General features: G+C 44.2%; 1 protein-coding gene across 1 annotated transcript; it reads right to left on the bottom strand.

The window, feature by feature from the left end:
- Positions 1–12666: 12666 nt before the first annotated feature.
- LOC142748698 (pantothenate kinase 3-like) lies at positions 12667–17401 on the bottom strand. The gene is made up of 5 exons (XM_075855884.1): positions 17318–17401; positions 15100–15276; positions 14866–14989; positions 13705–13830; positions 12667–13231 (listed from the first exon to the last, which is right to left on the bottom strand). Exons 2-5 carry the CDS (start codon positions 15201–15203, stop codon positions 13181–13183), a joined length of 405 nt encoding a protein of 134 aa, XP_075711999.1. The 5' UTR covers positions 15204–15276; positions 17318–17401; the 3' UTR covers positions 12667–13180.
- Between the last annotated feature and the right edge of the window lie 2538 nt (positions 17402–19939).

Below are 19939 nucleotides of genomic sequence, written 5' to 3'. Positions count from 1 at the left end.
TACTATAATACTGCTCCTATATACAAGAATATAACTACTATAACACTGCCCCTATATACAAGAATATAACTACTATTATACTGCCTCCTATATACAAGAATGTAACTACTATAATACTGCTCCTATATACAAGAATATAACTACTATAATACTGCCCCTATATACAAGAATATAACTACTATAATACTGCCCCTATATACAAGAATATAACTACTATAATACTGCCCCTATATACAAGAATATAACTACTATAATACTACTCCTATATACAAGAATATAACTACTATAATACTGCCTCCTATATACAAGAATATAACTACTATAATACTGCCCCCTATATACAAAAATATAACTACTATAATACTGCCCCTATATACAAGAATATAATACTATAATACTGCCCCCTATATACAAGAATATAACTACTATAATACTGCTCCTATATACAAGAATATAACTACTATAATACTGCCCCCTATATACAAGAATATAACTACTATAATACTGCTCCTATATACAAGACTATCACTACTATAATACTGTCCCTATATACAAGAATATAACTACTATAATACTGCTCCTATGTACAAGAATATAACTACTATAATACTGCCCCTATATACAAGAATATAACTACTATAATACTACCCCCTATATACAAGAATATAACTATACTGGCCCAAAGCTGTTACAATGTGGAAACCATACTGTAACAGTGAATACGTAGATGTTTTTTTCCAGTGTTTGCTATACATTGGGAATTTCCAGCCTTACTTCTGACCTCTTTTTGGGGGGTGGGGGGGAATTATTCAATGACAAAAAAATGTAAGCAAAGAGAATAATAATAGGTGTTTTTTTTTCTTTGTAGCAGAGGTTTTACAGGAAATAGGGATTTGACCCTTCCCTTTACATGATGACTGCTGCACTGTGGATCTACAAGTCCGTCCTGGATCAGAGGCTGGAAATAGAATGGATAAGACAAGCAAAAAGTGGACTGCACCTTTTAAGGGGTGCCTGTTCAGACAACGCCCCTGAGGGCATATTTAGGGGTAATAGAGAAGGGTCTTTTGATCCATTCCCCCTCTGTTACGGGGGAACACCAGCCGCTGTTGACATCATAATGCAGTAGTTGGTAGGGAGTGCTATAAATTTTGCCTTAGGGCACAAGCACCTTTAAGTTATTCTTTTTTGTTTGGGAAAACACAATCTCTGCAATTTAAAGGGTTAACTCCCAGCTAAGACATTTATGGTGTTTCCAAGGGATTAGATGCAGGTACCAGAACGGACATGGCCCCTATGTCAAAACCGGGGGTCCCCTGTCCGGCCTGGCGAGGTGGCTACTGGCCGCCACGTAAAGGTGGAAAATAAATGGAGAGGTGGTCTTGCATGTGCGCTGCTCTCTCCATTCTATTCTATGGGAGTTACGGAAAAATCTGAGTTAATAGACGTTAGGTCGAAGAACGCCCGTCCCTGGCATAGGTGCAGATCCCAGAGCTGGGACCCATATCTATCAGACGTCTTATATGGGAATGCCCCTTTAACCCTTCAAACACTAATCAATTATTATTATGGTGTAGACTAAAGGCTTGGTTCCCTTTTTGACAACATAAATTGAATCCCAGTAATTGTTGATGTGTTAGAATATTATAGAGGAAAAAGAAATATAAAAAGGGAAAAAAAACCTTTGTATTATGTATTATGATTGGCACGGGTCTGAGGAAACTGACTGTGGCTGGTGCCTTTCTGGGGCTATTGACTGTGGTACTGGTATGTGGACATTGGGCTCTTTGTCATCTCCACTTTGGAGTTTTGCCACTAGCCCTAATATAGAATAATATAATAGATTATTTACCGCATGAGACCCCTAAAGGAACACTAACCCTTAAAATTAATATTACAAATAAACAAAAGAAAAACATGCTTGTCTTGTAGAAATCTTGCAGAGAACACAAGTGTAAATTTTCTCCTCATACCTAGAATGTTTTGGCTGATTGAGGGCTGAGATGGTGGGTTTAGATAATGGGTGGTGTTTTTCTTACCTGCAGACAGCAGTGGGGCAGTGCTCCTGCTACAGCCAGTTGCCTTACAATCAGACACAGGTCTGATACAAAAGTTATGAAACAGAGAAAGAGGGTGAAATGATGTACTGAGACACATAAGGGTATGTTCACACGGCCAAATTTCAGACGTATACGAGGCGTATTTTGCCTCGTTTTACGTCTGGAAATACGTCTCAAATACGTCGGCAAACATCTGCCCATTCATTTGAATGGGTTTGCCGACGTACTGTGCAGACGACCTGTTATTTACGAGTCGTCGTTTGACAGCTGTCAAACGACGACGCGTAAAAATACAGCCTCGTCAAAAGAAGTGCAGGACACTTCTTTGGACGTTTTTGGAGCTGTTTTCTCATAGACTCCAATGAAAACAGCTCCAAAAACGGACGTAGAAAACGGCGTGAAAACGCCGCGAAAAATGCGAGTTGGTAAAAAAACGTCTGAAAAGCAGGGTCTGTTTTCCCTTGAAAACAGCTCTGGATTTTCAGACGTTTTTGTTGACTACGTGTGGACATACCCTAAGGGTATGTTCACACGAGGGCGTCTGTAACGGCTGAAATTACGGGGATGTTTCAGCCTGAAAACATCCCCGTAATTTCAGCCGTAACGGCATGTGCAGGCGCTTGAACGCCGCGTCAATTACGGGCGTAATTGGCGCTGCTATTCTTTGGAGTCAATGAATAACAACTCCAATTACGGCCAAAGTGACAGGACACTTCTTTGGCGCGGGCGTCTATTTACGCGCCGTCATTTGACAGCGGCGCGTAAATATACGCCTCGTGTGAACAGACAAACGTCTGCCCATTGCTTTCAATGGGCAGATGTTTGTCAACGCTATTGAGGCGCTATTTTTGTGCGTAATTCGGGGCAAAAACGCCAGAATTACGTCCGTAAATAGGCCGTGTGAACATACCCTAAAGGAGAATTATTTCTGTATTTCACAGTTTTTGATAGGATAAAATGATACAATCATAGTATAGGAAGATAAGAAAAAAAAATCTGCTAATTTTTTTTTATTGTCACATCCCTTTGTGATTTCCCTATACCAGACCCACAACAAAAACGCATGCAATTTTCCCCTAAGGGCGGGTTCACACATGGCGGAATTCCACTTAAATTCCGCTGCGGACACTCCGCAGCGTTAATCCGCAGCGGAGCCGTTTCTCCATTGACTTTCACTTTAATTTAGCAGTGTTCGTTTACACGATGCGTACAATTCCGCTGCGGAGCATAGGCTGCGGAGCGGAATTTGGTGTCCGCAGCATGCTCTGTCTGTTGCGGAGCAGTGGCGGACTCATGGCGGAATTTCTCCATTGACTTCAATGGAGATTCTAAGTTCCGCAATGAAGTCCGCAGCTGTCATGCACATGTCATGTGTGCTGCGGATGCGTCTTGCTTTTTTAACTTGACATTTCTTCATTCTGGCTGGACCTAGGTATTTCTAGGTCTACAGCCAGACTGAGGAAGTCAATGGGGCTCCCGTAATGACGGGAGCGTTGCTAGGAGACGTCTGTAAATAGTCACTGTCCAGGGTGCTGAAAGAGTTAAGCGATCGGCAGTAACTGTTTCTGCACCCGGGACAGTGACTACCGATCCCAATATACATGTATCTGTAAAAAAACATATAAGTTCATACTTACCGAGAACTCCCTTCGTCTGTCTCCAGTCCGGCCTCCCAGGATGACGTTTCAGTGTAAGTGACGGCTGCAGCCAATCACAGGCCAAGCACAGGCTGCAGCGGTCACATGGACTGGCGCGTCATCCAGGGAGGTCGGGCTGGATGCCGAAAGAGGGACGCGTCACCAAGACAACGGCCGGTAAGTATGAAAATCGTTTACTTTCACTAGGGAAAGTGCTGTCCCTTCTCTCTATCCTGCACTGATAGGGAGAAGGGAAGCACTTTTCCCGCAGTCTGCAGCAGCTAGTCCGCATCAATGTACTGCACATTTTGTGCAGATCCGCTGCAGAATCTGCAACGCAGATTCTGTGCGGCATCGATGCGGACAGTTGCGGAGGAATTCCGCCATGTGTGGTCATGCCCTAATACAGATTATTTTTATTGCAATTGCCATCATAGCAGAAATAATTTTTGGAATTTACTTCAAATTAAAAAATACGATGAAAAATTGTGTCCCGATTGCAATTCATATTTGTATGTACGATGACACAAACATTTTTGGCGGTTTCTGATGCGGAAACTCGGTCGGAAACCACGCCAAAAAATAGCCAAAAACGCCTCCCATTGATTTCAATGGGAGGCGGAAGTGTTTTATTCCCGAGAGCGGAAAAAAACGCTCACGGGAAAAAGTAGTGTCATGCAGTTTCTTCAGGCTTTTCCGACCTCACAGAGAAAGCGGTTTTCACAGCAGCTTTTGCCTGCGGCACTCTATGTCTGCGGCCAAAAAACACGCCAAGTTGTCTGCTGGCAGGTCAAAATCTGCCTCAAAATTGCTTCAGGAATTTTGAGGCAAATTTTTCTGCCTGCCAAAAAAAAACTCAGTGTGAACTAGGCCAAACAATGAGGATGTGATAGTAACATTTCATCCGGAGAGAACGTGGCTCCACCCTCGGCGGTGGGGGAGGTCAGTCATGGCCTGGGCTGATCATGGGATGAGGGCAGCGTGGTATGGTGTGATCATCAGCTCACTTCTGTTTTCTTGGGTTTCAATTTGTGCTGGAATGATAATAGTTATGTCATTGTTTACTGATTTTAATTAGGTTTCTAAAGAAGAAAAAAAAAAAAAAGATGTTCAAGGGGATTTCCAGGAGATCGAAACTTATTGTCAGTCTAAGATACTAGAGGGGTTAATACTTGCTTTCCTGATAGTCTAGAGCAGTGAATGGGCTAATACCACCATCTCTAATGGTCTAGGATAGTAAAGGGGTTAATGACTGCTTTCTGGGTTATCTAAGGTAGGAGAGATTTTAATGCCTCCATCTCTGGTGGTCTAGGTTTCTGGGAGGTTAATTCCTCCATCCCTGGTGGTCTAGGTTACTGGGGAGGTTAATGCCGCCACCCCTGGTGGTCTAGGTTACTGAGGAGGTTAATGCCTCCATCCCTGGTGGTCTAGGTTACTAGGGAGGTTAATGCCTCCATCCCTGGTGGTCTAGGTTACTGGGGAGGTTAATGCCGCCACCCCTGGTGGTCTAGGTTACTGGGGAGGTTAATGCCGCTACCCCTGGTGGTCTAGGTTACTGGGGAGGTTAATGCCGCCACCCCTGGTGGTCTAGGTTACTGGGGAGGTTAATGCCGCCACCCCTGGTGGTCTAGGTTACTAGGGAGGTTAATGCCTCCATCCCTGGTGGTCTAGGTTACTGGGGAGAATTGAATGCCACCATCTCTGGTGGTCTAGGTTACTGGGGAGAACTTACTGCCTCCATCCCTGGTGGTCTAGGTTACTGGGGAGGTTAATGCCTCTATCCCTGGTGGTCTAGGTTACTGGGGAGAATTTACTGCCTCCATTCCTGGTGATCTAGGTTACTGGGGAGGTTAATGCCTCTATCCCTGGTGGTCCAGGTTACTGCGGAAGTTAATGCCTCTATCCCTGGTGGTCTTGGTTACTGGGGAGGTTAATGCCTTCTTCCCTGGTGGTTTAGGTTACTGGGGAGGTTAATGCCTCCATCCCTGGTGGTATTGGTTACTGGGGAGGTTAATGCCTCTATCCTTGGTGATCTAATGCCTCCTTCCCTGGTGGTCTAGGTTACTGCCTCTATTCCTGGTGGTCTAGTGTACTGGGGAGGTTAATGCATCCATCCCTGGTGGTCTAGATTACTGGGGAGGTTAATGCCTCCATTCCTGGTATTCTAGGGTACTGGGGAGGTTAATGCCTTCATCCCTGGTGGTCTAGATTACTGGGGAGGTTAATGCCTCCATTACTGGTGGTCTAGGTTACTGGGGAGGTTAATGCCGCCACCCCTGGTGGTCTAGGTTACTAGGGAGGTTAATGCCTCCATCCCTGGTGGTCTAGGTTACTGGGGAGAATTGAATGCCACCATCCCTGGTGGTCTAGGTTACTGGGAAGGTTAATGCCTCCATCCCTGGTGGTCTAGGTTACTGGGGAGAATTGAATGCCACCATCTCTGGTGGTCTAGGTTACTGGGGAGAACTTACTGCCTCCATCCCTGGTGGTCTAGGTTACTGGGGAGGTTAATTCCTCTATCCCTGGTGGTCCAGGTTACTGTGGAAGTTAATGCCTCTATCCCTGGTGGTCTTGGTTACTGGGGAGGTTAATGCCTTCTTCCCTGGTGGTTTAGGTTACTGGGGAGGTTAATGCCTCCATCCCTGGTGGTATTGGTTACTGGGGAGGTTAATGCCTCTATCCTTGGTGATCTAATGCCTCCTTCCCTGGTGGTCTAGGTTACTGCCTCCATTCCTGGTGGTCTAGGGTACTGGGGAGGTTAATGCCTTCATCCCTGGTGGTCTAGATTACTGGGGAGGCTAATGCCTCCATCCCTGGTGGTCTAGGTTACTGGGGAGGCCAATGCCTTCTTCCCTGGTGGTCTAGATTACTGGGGAGGTTAATGCCTCCACCCGTGGTAATCTAGGTTACAGGGGAGGTTAATGCCTGCTTTCGTGGTAGTCTTTGTTAGTGTAAGGCCGGCTTCCCACGGGTCAGATATGCTGAATAAAATCTATCCGACCTGGAACCCGCAGCAAATTCCATGCGAAAAAATGCACATTGTGGTGCGGTTTTTCGGCCAGAATTTCAGCTGCGAAATAAAAAATAAATAAAAAAACACCCATACTTACTGATGCTGTTCTCATGGTGACACGTCCCTCTGTGGCTGTCCGATCTGGCATCCTTGGATGATGCTACAGCCCATGTGACCGCTGCAGCCTGTGGTTAGCTGTAGCGGTCACATGGGATGACATCATGCCAGAAGGCTGGACTACAGGATAAAATGCAGGGAGTTCTGGTATGAATTTTCTTTTTTTCTGTGTTGCGGCGGAATTGCTGCGATTCCACCGCAAAAGTGGCTACACTTGGCTTTCTGTTTTGTGGGTTTTGAATCCCCATTGAATTTAATGTTGAAAACCTGCAACAGAAGGTGCAGAATAAATTGACATGCTGTAGCTTTAAATTCCGGAACGCAGGTCAATTTATTAACGTTTAAGCTGCGGTTTTTTGCCCGCAGCTTGGGCATGAGATTTTCTAAAACTCATCCACGTTGCTTCTACTGTAAACACTGCGGAATTTCTACTGTGAAAATTCTGCAGTGTTGACGTTACATGGGAACCCGGCCTTAGGGGTTTTTTTTACGCAGCCATTTTTCAAAACAGACACGTAAAAAAACAGCCCATCGGAACAGAACGCCGTTTTTCCTATTGAAATCAACGGGCAGATGTTTGGAGCCGTTCTGCTTCCGATTTTTCCGCCCGAGAATAAGCCGTGTGAACAGACTCTTACAATGAGCTTCCCCTCCATGCACAGAACGGATCACAGTAGATTATATTCACCATCTAAATTCTGCCCCCTTCTGATCACAGTCCAGATGCAACATAACAGGAGGTCCCTGCGAGATCACACGTATGAATCCACGTGACCCGATCATCCCCAGCTCAGCAGGGCCGCTGACTACAGAGACGTGATCTGGGCAGATGATGTAGTCACACGGTTGTCATGCTACTTCTTGGATGAGGGGTGTTTACACTAAGAGTAATGTTAGGAATTATTTTTTTTTTTCCCCCTTAGGGAAATCCCTTTAAGATAAAACCCACATGTTCATAGCGAGTAAAAGCAAGAACGTAACGTCGATTTATCAGGAAATCCCATTATTACCGGTTTCTGTTGTTGAAGCTCCACTGAATGTAACGTCAGCAACTTCCGTGTGAGCAGGGTAACGCTTCCGATATAGGGGCCAAAAACTTGTCCATAGTGCCCCATTGGCCCGTCGTATGCCAAGTGTTTTTTTTGGTACCCCCTCGGGCTGTAATACCGATTTTATTTTTTTAATTGCATGGTCAATGAAGATATACAATACAGAGACACCCCGCAAAAAAACCTCTTCCGCCCGTATCCGTTTTTCTTATAATCGGAGTAATGGCGGACATAAGACACTGTAGGTCATACATCAGAGGTGGAAGGAGTATCCCAAGCCTAGACGTCCAATGTACTTTGCCTATGCAGTGAATAGAGCCCAATTATTAGGTTTTTTTTGGCTTTTGCCTTTTTCTATTATTGTTTTTTTTTTTTACTTCGTGCAATATGGAAACGGTTCAGAAGCTGCTGTTCATGGACCTATTGGTTTCAGATTTAGGCATCAGATATCGTTGAAAAGAGCAACAAAAAAAAACAACTGGATTTTACATTTGTTGCCTATAGAGCAAATCTTAACCCCTTAATGACCAAGCTATTTTCTACGTTTTTCCATCGTCTCATTCAAAGAGCTATAACTTTTTTATTTTTGCGTCGACCTAGCCGTGTAACGTCTTGTTTTTTGCAGGACAAGTTGTAATTTTTAATAGCACCTTTTTGGGGTCCATAGATTTTATTGATTCAACTTTTATTAACTTTTGGGGGGGGGGGGGTAGACAAAAAAACAGCAATTTCACCACTTTTTTTGCGTCTTAAATTGATGCCGTTTACCGTGTGGTATAAATAATAACTTTATTCAGCAACGATACCAAATGTGTATAGCTTTTGTATGTTTTACTACTTTTACAGTGAAAACCCTGTTTTTTCAAAATTATTTGTTTTTGTGTCTCCATATTTCAAGAGCCGTAACTCTTTTATTGTTCCGCCGATGCACCTGTGTGAGGGATTTTGTTTTGCGGGAAGACTTGTAGTTGTTATTGGTACCATTTTGGAGTAGATGCGACTTTTTGATCACTTTTTATTAAGGCTGGATTCAAAGAAAACAGCAATTTTTGCATGTTTTTTTATTTTATTTTTTACGACGTTCAACATGCGGGTTAAATAATGTAATAGCTTTATAGTCGGGGTCGTTACGGACGCGGCGATACCAAATATGTGTAACTTTTTTTACTTTATTTTGTTTTTTTAAAATAATAAAGCCGTTGGTAAGGGGAAAAAGTGGGTTTTCACTTATTAAACTTTTTTTTTTTTTTACTAGACCCACTAGGGAACTTCACTATGCGATCGTCCGATCGCTATTGTAATACACTGCAATACTTTTGTATTGCAGTGTATTACTGCCTGTCCGTGAAAAACGGACAGGCATCTGCTAGGTCATGCCACAGGCATATACTACAGGCAGACCTGGGAGCCTGTATTAGGCCCTCCGGCTGCCATAGAAGACACAATATTGATCTCCCCGTTTGAGCAGGGATGCCCCCGGCTACCTCTGGCAGCTGAGAGCAGGGAGATTTAACGGCTCCCTGCTCTGTTTATTTATTCGGATGCAGCGCCGTAAAAAGTCTATGGCATCGGAATAAGGCCCGTTAGTGGCTGCCGTAAAAACACTATGGGGTGGACACTAACGGGTTAAAGAACGAAGCTTTACTTATAAGATACGCCATCAAACCTGTCACTGTGTGCCTCAATCACCTTGGGATCGTCCGAGGGCGATCTGATGTGTAGGTCAAGTGACTCATCTCGACCAATCACGTTACATTTATAATTCCCTTCTCCACCGGAAATCAGTGATCGTAAAATGGAAACCTCAATTTTTTTCCTTTTACGTAATGTCTGATGATACATCATATCTGCCCGTGTTGTCAAATATTGCGGCACCCGATAGTTTTAGTGGGTAAATCTGGTCCGTGAAAACTGACCCAACTCTTCGATCTTTGGAAAGATAGAACATCCACGGGACACACGGACCTGTGCATTAGGGCTAAAGTTAGAACTATAATACAGCTCCGCCATCTAGTGTACAACACGTGAACTGCAGCACATAACCAGTTTACAATTTAAAAAAAAAATACATTAGGCCTCACGCAAGCAGCGTATTTATTACAAAATATACAAAATGCAATTTTCCAGTAGTTCAAGGATTAGTATATACATGCAAAACAATGTAATGATCTTACTGGCCGGACCACAGGGGTCCTTAAAGGGGAAGGACACAAATACTTAAAGGGAGTGTCTGCTCTTCCATTTTCCAGTGAAATCAAGGGGAGCGCAGAATTCTTCCAGACAATGATGGGAGTCACCCGAGAGAGATCACAACCCTGAAATCTTCTCTGTGGTCAATGCAGTTTATATTCTGAGGAGTCAAAGAGGCGGAGTCTCACTCTACTGGTCACGTGCTGCTTTTTAGCCAATCACCGTAGAAGGGTTGACTATTTGGGAGACTCCTCCTCTTCCCTGACTGGATCTCCAGCACGCAGCATCTGCATTAGGAACGTGAAGGTTTTGCTGCTTTGATCTGCCCTATGGAAGATTAGGACGCGCGTTTCAAGACCGTCCAAAATACTACAAGTAGCGCCAAGATCTCGAGTGGGTAAGAAAAGCCGAACACTAGAAGATTCGGGGTCCTTACCCCACAGGACCCGCTTGGTGCAATACACGACATAAGTAACAGTTGTGTCGCTTTCTTGCTGATTTGACCTACATCCCCCCCCCCTACATACTCTGGATTTTCCCATTTCCAGTAGATTGCCGGTTTGGGGACATAAAGGTCAGATTATTAGACTTTCTGGATTATCAGATGCCAGATTAGAGGAATTTTGCAGTAGGTTGACTGGAAGGTCTTTTCTTTGGTACAGCGTTTACAGCGAGAGCTCGGCCACGTCTGAAGGTTTAGAAATGCCGGAGACAAATACACCGCGGGTTGAGAAGTTATGGCACCATGTTAAATCGAGGGAAATGGAATTCTCTGCCCGTTTTCTTTTCTCCCTGTAGATGGGGGCGTGGCTAATATGCTATGGGCACCAAATAAATGCACTTCATTGGATGCCAAGACAGACGGTCCATGCTCATTACTGACGCCCTCATGATACTGAACCAGGGACAGGAAATACACCCCAATCAGGGGTCAGGAGAACAGTTTACAACACCCCCCCCCCCGTATAAAAGTTTTATAGCACACGTCTGTGCAGCACTGACTACTAGGAGTCAGGGAGGAGTTGATTGGTCCCAGACTGGCAATTTGGAAGGACGCCATTTAAAGGGGTATTCCATTTTATGGCAAATCGGTAAGATATGCCATAACATTGTGATTGGTGGGGATCCTGACGGTGTGACGACCTCATTGAGACAACCGCTGCCCCATTAGGCCATATGGATGTCATAGATGGTGGTACCTCGCTCAGGGGTGAGCCCCCTCTACGAGCCAGAATGGAGGAGCAGCTCTGGCGGATCCGATGCGTCTGTACATTACATGGACGGCCATTTATTAGAGAAGACGGCATGCAGAGTGAGTGATAGGCTCCCCCTAGTGGACCTTTATCATGTGACTGCCCGTGGAGGGGATGTGGAGTTCTGTAAGGGATAAATAGCGCTCCGACCGCTAGAAGGATAAATTCATTTTGGACCGAGATTTCTAAAAACCATAGGTTGCGATGCTGGACGTAGCGGTCACTACAATCCTGAGGCACTGGTTACACTAAGCACATCACTATATGATAGCGAAGGTGCTGGATATTGGATGGATTCACAGAACAGAAACATAAAAAAAAAAACATATCGAAGTCACGCGGTAAAAGATTATAACACATTCATTACGGCATTTGCAAAAAATTAAATAAAAATTTGCATAAAATGCTGATGTCAACAAGAAGTGATCATCAGCGCTACTGACCGGCTAGAACGCCCCCTAGTGTATATTGCATGCTTGTATAAACATGAAGACAACCCCTGCCCGCTCTGGCTCCTTGGATTACAAAGATGGCCATTCAATACATTTACCATGCAGCAGCTGCCGCAGGAAAAATGCCTGGCAGGCCGCAGCTTCCCCCAGCAAAATCAGCTGTTTGCTAGGGGTGCCAGGATCCAGGGCGACCAGCTGTTTGCTAGGGGTGCCAGGATCCAGGGCGACCAGCGGCTGGCTAGGGGTGCCAGGATCCAGGGCGACCAGAGGCTGGCCACGAGCAGGATCCAGGGCGATCAGCTGAGGTCTACGAGCAGGATCCAGGGCGATCAGCTGCTGGCCACGAGCAGGATCCAGGGCGACCAGCTGCTGGCCACGAGCAGGATCCAGGGCGACCAGCTGCTGGCCACGAGCAGGATCCAGGGCGACCAGCTGCTGGCCACGAGCAGGATCCAGGGCGACCAGCTGCTGGCCACGAGCAGGATCCAGGGCGACCAGCTGCTGGCCACGAGCAGGATCCAGGGCGACCAGCTGCTGGCCACGAGCAGGATCCAGGGCGACCAGCAGCTGGCCACGAGAAGGATCCAGGGCGACCAGCAGCTGGCCACGAGAAGGATCCAGGGCGACCAGCAGCTGGCCACGAGAAGGATCCAGGGCAATCAGCTGCTGGCCACGAGCAGGATCCAGGGCGACCAGCTGCTGGCCACGAGCAGGATCCAGGGCGACCAGCAGCTGGCCACGAGAAGGATCCAGGGCGACCAGCAGCTGGCCACGAGAAGGATCCAGGGCGACCAGCAGCTGGCCACGAGAAGGATCCAGGGCAATCAGCTGCTGGCCACGAGTAGGATCCAGGGCGACCAGCGGCTGGCCACGAGAAGGATCCAGGGCGATCAGCGGCTGGCCCCAGGGGCCGCATTCTGACAGGTGATCTCCCTCATGAAACAACCCCTTTAAAGGGTGGATTTGCTCTTTACAGGGATTTGCTAGAACCTAGTAATAATGGGAGGTCACACAGACGGGATGGGCTCGGGCAGCCGCAGTTCCCGGTGACCCCCCATGTTCTGTCCATGGGAATGAATAGAAGCTGAAGACCTACAAGTTGTTTCCATAATTCCCAGAAACAGCCGGAGCACTGAACTTTCTCACCCCGGAAGTTGGGAGTATTCCCAAATTCTGGTCTTCCACCCTCCATTATGACAGTCATCCTCTTATTCTGTATAGGTTTCTGTACAGTAATCGGCTGCACTGGTTTCCTGCCCCTGCGGTGAGAGGTAGTGGTCTGTGTGGGGGATGGTCTCCTGAGGTGTGAGGACATGGAGGGCCCATCATACACACGTGCAGCCTGTAGTGCGTTACAAGGGATCGGTACGTATGGCTTAGAACAGTTGTTGGGACGTCGGCCATTGTTGTCAGGTTGTGTTCAATAACTCCAGCAGGGCACCGACCGCCCCAAAGTAACCCTGAAATGAAAGGAGACGATGTTCAGAAACATGAGGAACGTGTCACTCAAAAAGAAAGCAACGAAACCAAATCAACCTGGTCCTGCTATAGACCTGCTGTTCAGGAATATAGGAAAGCTGGGTGACAACTCCACTGGTGTCATTGGGGCCAACAGCTAGGAAATGAAAACTGATTAAATAGGAGACGCAGTCGCTTCACTCTCAATAGCCCTTGAACTCTGCTTTCCCAGACTCCTGAATGGTAAGCTTGCCAAGCTATGGAACCCTCCAGAGCAAGAGCCCCTCATTACAGCAGCTCCCCTCACCAGCCAATAGAGGGGGTCCCAAGCAGGAACCCCCCCTCTCCCCGTATGATGTCCATATAGTGTAAGAAGGCACGAGGACCAGGATTGACAGATTGAAACCCCCAGATTGAAATGAACAAAATGACGTCACGTGTAGAGACCCCCAGAAACAGACCCCTTATAAGTTACCTCATGCTCCAGGAAGAGAGCCTTCAGCTGCCCCTTGGACCAGTACTCCAGGGCATAGGCCAAGAGCTTCATGGAGATGGTATTAATCCTGAGGAAGTTGCCCACGAATACAACCCGGCTGATGTTCTGTTGGAGGCAGAAAAAGGAAGGAGTCACGTTTATGCATCTCAGTGGATCAGGTGTTATAGTCACCGATTTATGATCACGAGGCCAGTTTTAGGATCCTCCCTGGTCCAGGTTCCCCAATAAACACCTGCACCCCTCCCCCACAAACCTTTATTCCTCCATAAACCGCATCATTCTCAGGGGTCTCATGAAGAAAACTCTGAACGTCTTTTGCCAGAAACATGAAGACAATATGAAAAATGTCATAAAAGCGCCGGTGTGGATAAAGTTCTCAGTGGCATTTTGACAACGTGTCGGGTCTCTACTTTCACAAAATTAAAGGGTATGGGGAATTAAATGTTGTTTTTTTTTTCGTTTTATGACATGGCTTTTATTTGTACATATCAAAAGCGTAAAAGTTGTCCCGGCAAACGGTGGTGCAGGAAACCCTGGCAGCAAAAGGGTTAATGACGAGGCCCTGGAGGTCTTCCAAGGCCGGCCCAGTCCAGAAGAGCAGAGGAGACATACAGTAGTTTGCACCATGAGTGTTATATTGGTGTTTGGCCGCTAGAGGGCGCATGTGCCCACCGGGAATATATCTATCCAGGATCGGACGAGGAGCGCTGCTCTTTCATAGCCCTGTACAATGCTGCTTGACTTAGATGCTACAAGGCAGCACTGTAAAGAAGCTGAAAGCTCAGAGCCAAGCGCCAAACCCGTCCCAGCGCACAGCAGACGTCTGGACAACACAAAAATGACTTTACATTCCCTTATTTATCGGGGTTTGGCCAAGATTCCCTTTGCGTTTCATTTTGTGACTTGTCTCTCCCCCATGCTTTACACTGCAGGTATACTGTGGTCAATGACCCTCAATAAAAGGACCTCTTAGCTTTTGTGACAGCATTAATCAGTGGAGTAGAACGGGTTCGCTCTGCTGAACCTCCACATTATATTACAGTCCTGTGCCAGATTATCAGATTTTCTGGATTATAGGAATTTTCCTTTTTTTTATGTGATCGAATTATCTCTGTCACATCACATAAAAGAACGTCTCACCTCGTTCACCGCGCACATCCTGGCTATGGAGCCGATGTTATTGGTGATGGTGATCAGGGTGGCTCGCGCCAAGTCTTCTTTGCTCACCACATCTCTCCGCTCCTTGCTCATCATGTTCCCAAAGCTGGAGATGGAAGAGAAGCGTGAGGCGTCCGCGGCTCCCATGTTAGAAAAACCGTATACCGTGCAATGAAAGCTGGAATCCGATTGGTTGTTAGCATAACTAGTCCTTACCTGGAGGCCACGGCGTAGCCGGGCAGTCCAAACCGCTCGTAGTCTCCTCCGTAAATGTCCCGCACCAGCTTGTCCACTTTAGTGCTGTCCCCCAGAGCCGCCATTTCCAGAGCCTCCTCAAAGGTGGAGCATCCGGTCAGAAGGCAGCACAGGCCGAAAAACGTGCCGCCCCCGAGACTGAGGAACAAGACAGCGGCAATTACTGACACTTTCCGATACACAATGTCCAGCCAATCACATGGACAATCCCGCAGCATGGCGTACACGTGTGTGATCACTGATCGCAAGTGACTGACAACTGCACTCCCGCGGGAACATAGCAGAGAATGAAGATTGCAGTTGTGTCACCCCTGATGCACCACAATCTGTACGGACGCTAGCGCGGAGGGCGAAAGCGGGGGTGGGGTTGTTCCAACCAAAAAAAAAAAAAATACGTACAAACATCTACCTAGCCTTGAAAATAAAAAAAAATATAAAGCGGATTGAAAACCCAAAAATGCTCTTCAGCCTGAAAAATGTAAGATTTTTATATATATATAGATTTAACCCTTTCAGGAAGCACTTATTTTATAGTTTTTTTTTCTCCTCCCCATTCCAGTTCTGAAAACTTTGTATTTCTATATTTGTATTACATTTGTATTATATTTTCCCTATTTACTAACATCTTTTGGTATTTATTCCCGGTGTTCGGCCTCATGCACACGACTGTGCGGTATTTATGGCTAGTAAATACTCAAAAACGGGCCACGTATCGTCACCCACATTTGCGGGTCGTGCTCAGATTATTAAGTATAGGAGCACGATCCGTAAAAGCAGAAAATGCGAATTTTTTTGTGGCCCATTTCTATGACCCGGACACACGGCATACACTTGAAGGTGTCCGCGGCTGATAAAATACGGACACATTTTTTTTCTATCTGCAATTACGGATCCATAATTGCGAATTCAAAATGACGGTTGTGCGCATGAGGCCTTATACAGAGTTTTTTCATCCATCAGATGATCTACAGCGCCTGATGTAAAGACATAAATGCAAATGTCCAGAACCATGCTCAGCAGTCCCAGAACCAAGCTCAGCAGTCCCTGAACCATGCTCAGCAGTCCCTGAACCATGCTCAGCAGTCCCTGAACCATGCTCAGCAGTCCCTGAACCATGCTCAGCAGTCCCTGAACCATGCTCAGCAGTCCCAGAACCAAGCTCAGCAGTCCCAGAACCATGCTCAGCAGTCCCTGAACCATGCTCAGCAGTCCCTGAACCATGCTCAGCAGTCCCTGAACCATGCTCAGCAGTCCCTGAACCAAGCTCAGCAGTCCCTGAACCAAGCTCAGCAGTCCCTGAACCAAGCTCAGCAGTCCCTGAACCAAGCTCAGCAGTCCCTGAACAAGCAGGGGCAATGCCGGTAATGAGATTCGGGTCCAATTCTGATACCGCGCGTTTCGCAACTGTCAAATGAATGGACGCTGCAAACGTGGTGTGAATGAAGCCTGAGGTGACTACATACAGTGTATAGGAGGTGTCGTTATGACGTCATACACGGTCTTTATAATATTACCGGTACAAAGTTCATTATCTTGTTTTGATGGTATTAACCCCTTTCTAATAGAGGTATTTGGGGCCTTAAAGGGAACGTGTTCTCTGTTTAAGTAAATACTTGTGTTCCCCATAAAACGATGTGCTGTTCGTCCGTTATTCCTCCTGGAAATGTATAAATAAATGGATAACTAGGGCTTAACATTCACCCTGACCTTAGCACTCTGATAACGTCCAATCAGAGGACAGCCGTGTAGGGGCAAACCCTATTGACAAGGAGAACGGTAACTCCTAGAGAATTTATTCAAACATTTTCAGGAGGAATAACTGAGGAAAATCACAATACAGTTCGATGAGAATATTCCATATCCCCATTATTACAGAGCAACGTCTTTTTAAAACGCCTTATCTGAAGTCATTGAGGATTTAATTCTGAAGGCTATATGAACGACTGCTGATCATGTGATTACCTTTATCCCATAATCAGGGTTTTCTGCATTTCTTCCATCTAATAATAATGGGAAAGTAATTTATCCCCTCAAACAGTTAAAAGGCCAATATTAGATATCACAGGGGTCACTGGAGCTGCTAACAATGGGAGAACCACATGCAGAGGCCCCGGGAGCCAGCGGATGAGAACCCTACCATATGGCAATATATACAGTAAGGCCATCACCAGGCGCCCACCTTGTGCCAGTCACCCGCTTGTAGTCGTTCTGAGAATACACCGCCAGGATGCTGACTCCGGACCCGATGTTAACCAGCAGCAACGGGTACGGGTTCCTCAGCGTGTACGGGATTTTCTGGCACTTTTCAGGGTCTTTTGGGTTTTCCAGGTAGAAGCATTGAGACTGCCCATTAAATCCCACAGAATCAATAAACAGGACGCCTTTAATGAGACAATCCAGTTCATCCAGCTTCCAAAGCTGCAGTCCTCCAACCTGGAGGTAAGGAAACGATCAGTATGAGACGATCACAAAAAAACACATAGTAGGTATATTCTTGTATATAGGGGGCAGTATTATAGTAGTTATATTCTTGTATATAGGAGGCAGTATTATAGTAGTTATATTCTTGTATATAGCAGGCAGTATTATAGTAGTTATATTCTTGTATATAGGGGGCAGTATTATAGTAGTTATATTCTTGTATATAGGGAGCAGTATTATAGTAGTTATATTCTTGTATATAGGAGCAGTATTATAGTAGTTATATTCTTGTATATAGGGGGCAGTATTATAGTAGTTATATTCTTGTATGTAGGGGGCAGTATTATAGTAGTTATATTCTTGTATATAGGAGCAGTATTATAGTAGATATATTCTTGTATATAGGGTGCAGTATTATAGTAGTTATATTCTTGTATATAGGGGGCAGTATTATAGTAGTTATATTCTTGTATATAGGGGGCAGTATTATAGTAGTTATATTCTTGTATATAGGGGCAGTATTATAGTAGTTATATTCCTATATATAGGAAGCAGTATTATAGTAGTTATATTCTTGTATATAGGAGCAGTATTATAGTAGATATATTCTTGTATATAGGGTGCAGTATTATAGTAGTTATATTCTTGTATATAGGGGGCAGTATTATAGTAGTCATATTCTTGTATATAGGGGGCAGTATTATAGTAGTTATATTCTTGTATATAGGGGGCAGTATTATAGTAGTTATATTCTTGTATATAGGGGGCAGTATTATAGTAGTTATATTCTTGTATATAGGGGCAGTATTATAGTAGTTATATTCTTGTATATAGGGGGCAGTATTATAGTAGTCATATTCTTGTATATATGGGGCAGTATTATAGTAGTAATATTCTTGTATATAGGGGCAGTATTATAGTAGTTATATTCTTGTATATAGGGGCAGTATTATAGTAGTTATATTCTTGTATATAGGAGGCAGTATTATAGTAATTATATTCTTGTATATAGGGGGCAGTATTATAGTAGTTATATTCTTGTATATAGGAGCAGTATTATAGTAGGTATATTCTTGTACATAGGGGGCAGTATTATAGTAGTTATATTCTTGTACATAGGGGACAGTATTATAGTAGTTCTATTCTTGTATATAGGAGGAGTATTATAGTAGTTCTATTCTTGTATATAGGGGTCAGTATTATAGCTGTTATATTCTTGTATATAGGATGCAGTATTATAGTAGTTATATTCTTGTATATAGGGGGCAGTATTATAGTAGTTATATTCTTGTATATAGGGGCAGTATTATAGTAGTTATATTCTTGTATATAGGGGGCAGTATTATAGTAGTTATATTCTTGTATATAGGGGCAGTATTATAGTAGTTATATTCTTGTATATAGGGGGCAGTATTATAGTAGTTATATTCTTGTATATAGGGGGCAGTATTATAGTAGTTATATTCTTGTGTATAGGGGCAGTATTATAGTAGTTATATTCTTGTATATAGGGGGCAGTATTATAGTAGTTATATTCTTGTATATAGGGGCAGTATTATAGTAGTTATATTCTTGTATATAGGGGGCAGTATTATAGTAGTTATATTCTTGTATATAGGAGACGTATTATAGTAGTTATATTCTTGTATATAGGGGGCAGTATTATAGTAGTTATATTCTTGTATATAGGGGGCAGTATTATAGTAGTTATATTCTTGTATATAGGGGCAGTATTATAGTAGTTATATTCCTATATATAGGAAGCAGTATTATAGTAGTTATATTCTTGTATATAGGAGCAGTATTATAGTAGATATATTCTTGTATATAGGGTGCAGTATTATAGTAGTTATATTCTTGTATATAGGGGGCAGTATTATAGTAGTCATATTCTTGTATATAGGGGGCAGTATTATAGTAGTTATATTCTTGTATATAGGGGGCAGTATTATAGTAGTTATATTCTTGTATATAGGGGGCAGTATTATAGTAGTTATATTCTTGTATATAGGGGCAGTATTATAGTAGTTATATTCTTGTATATAGGGGGCAGTATTATAGTAGTCATATTCTTGTATATAGGGGGCAGTATTATAGTAGTTATATTCTTGTATATAGGGGGCAGTATTATAGTAGTTATATTCTTGTATATAGGGAGCAGTATTATAGTAGTTATATTCTTGTATATAGGGGCAGTATTATAGTAGTTATATTCTTGTATATAGGAGGCCGTATTATAGTAGTTATATTCTTGTATATAGGGGCAGTATTATAGTAGTTATATTCTTGTATATAGGAGGCAGTATTATAGTAATTATATTCTTGTATATAGGGGGCAGTATTATAGTAGTTATATTCTTGTATATAGGAGCAGTATTAT

The sequence above is a fragment of the Rhinoderma darwinii genome, chromosome 1 (assembly GCF_050947455.1).
Source record: "Rhinoderma darwinii isolate aRhiDar2 chromosome 1, aRhiDar2.hap1, whole genome shotgun sequence".
NCBI classification, from domain to species: domain Eukaryota; kingdom Metazoa; phylum Chordata; class Amphibia; order Anura; family Rhinodermatidae; genus Rhinoderma; species Rhinoderma darwinii.
This window is presented reverse-complemented; position numbering and strand designations above follow the sequence as displayed.

Coding starts and splice junctions, on each gene's coding strand:
- LOC142748698 (XM_075855884.1), bottom strand. CDS start 15,203: ATGGCGGCTCTGGGGGACAGCACTAAAGTGGACAAGCTGGTGCGGGAC. Junction 14,990..15,099: donor GGCTACGCCGTGGCCTCCAG/GTAAGGACTAGT, acceptor TTCCATCTCCAG/CTTTGGGAACATGATGAGCA. Junction 13,232..13,704: donor CTCTCTTCCTGGAGCATGAG/GTAACTTATAAG, acceptor CTTTCATTTCAG/GGTTACTTTGGGGCGGTCGG.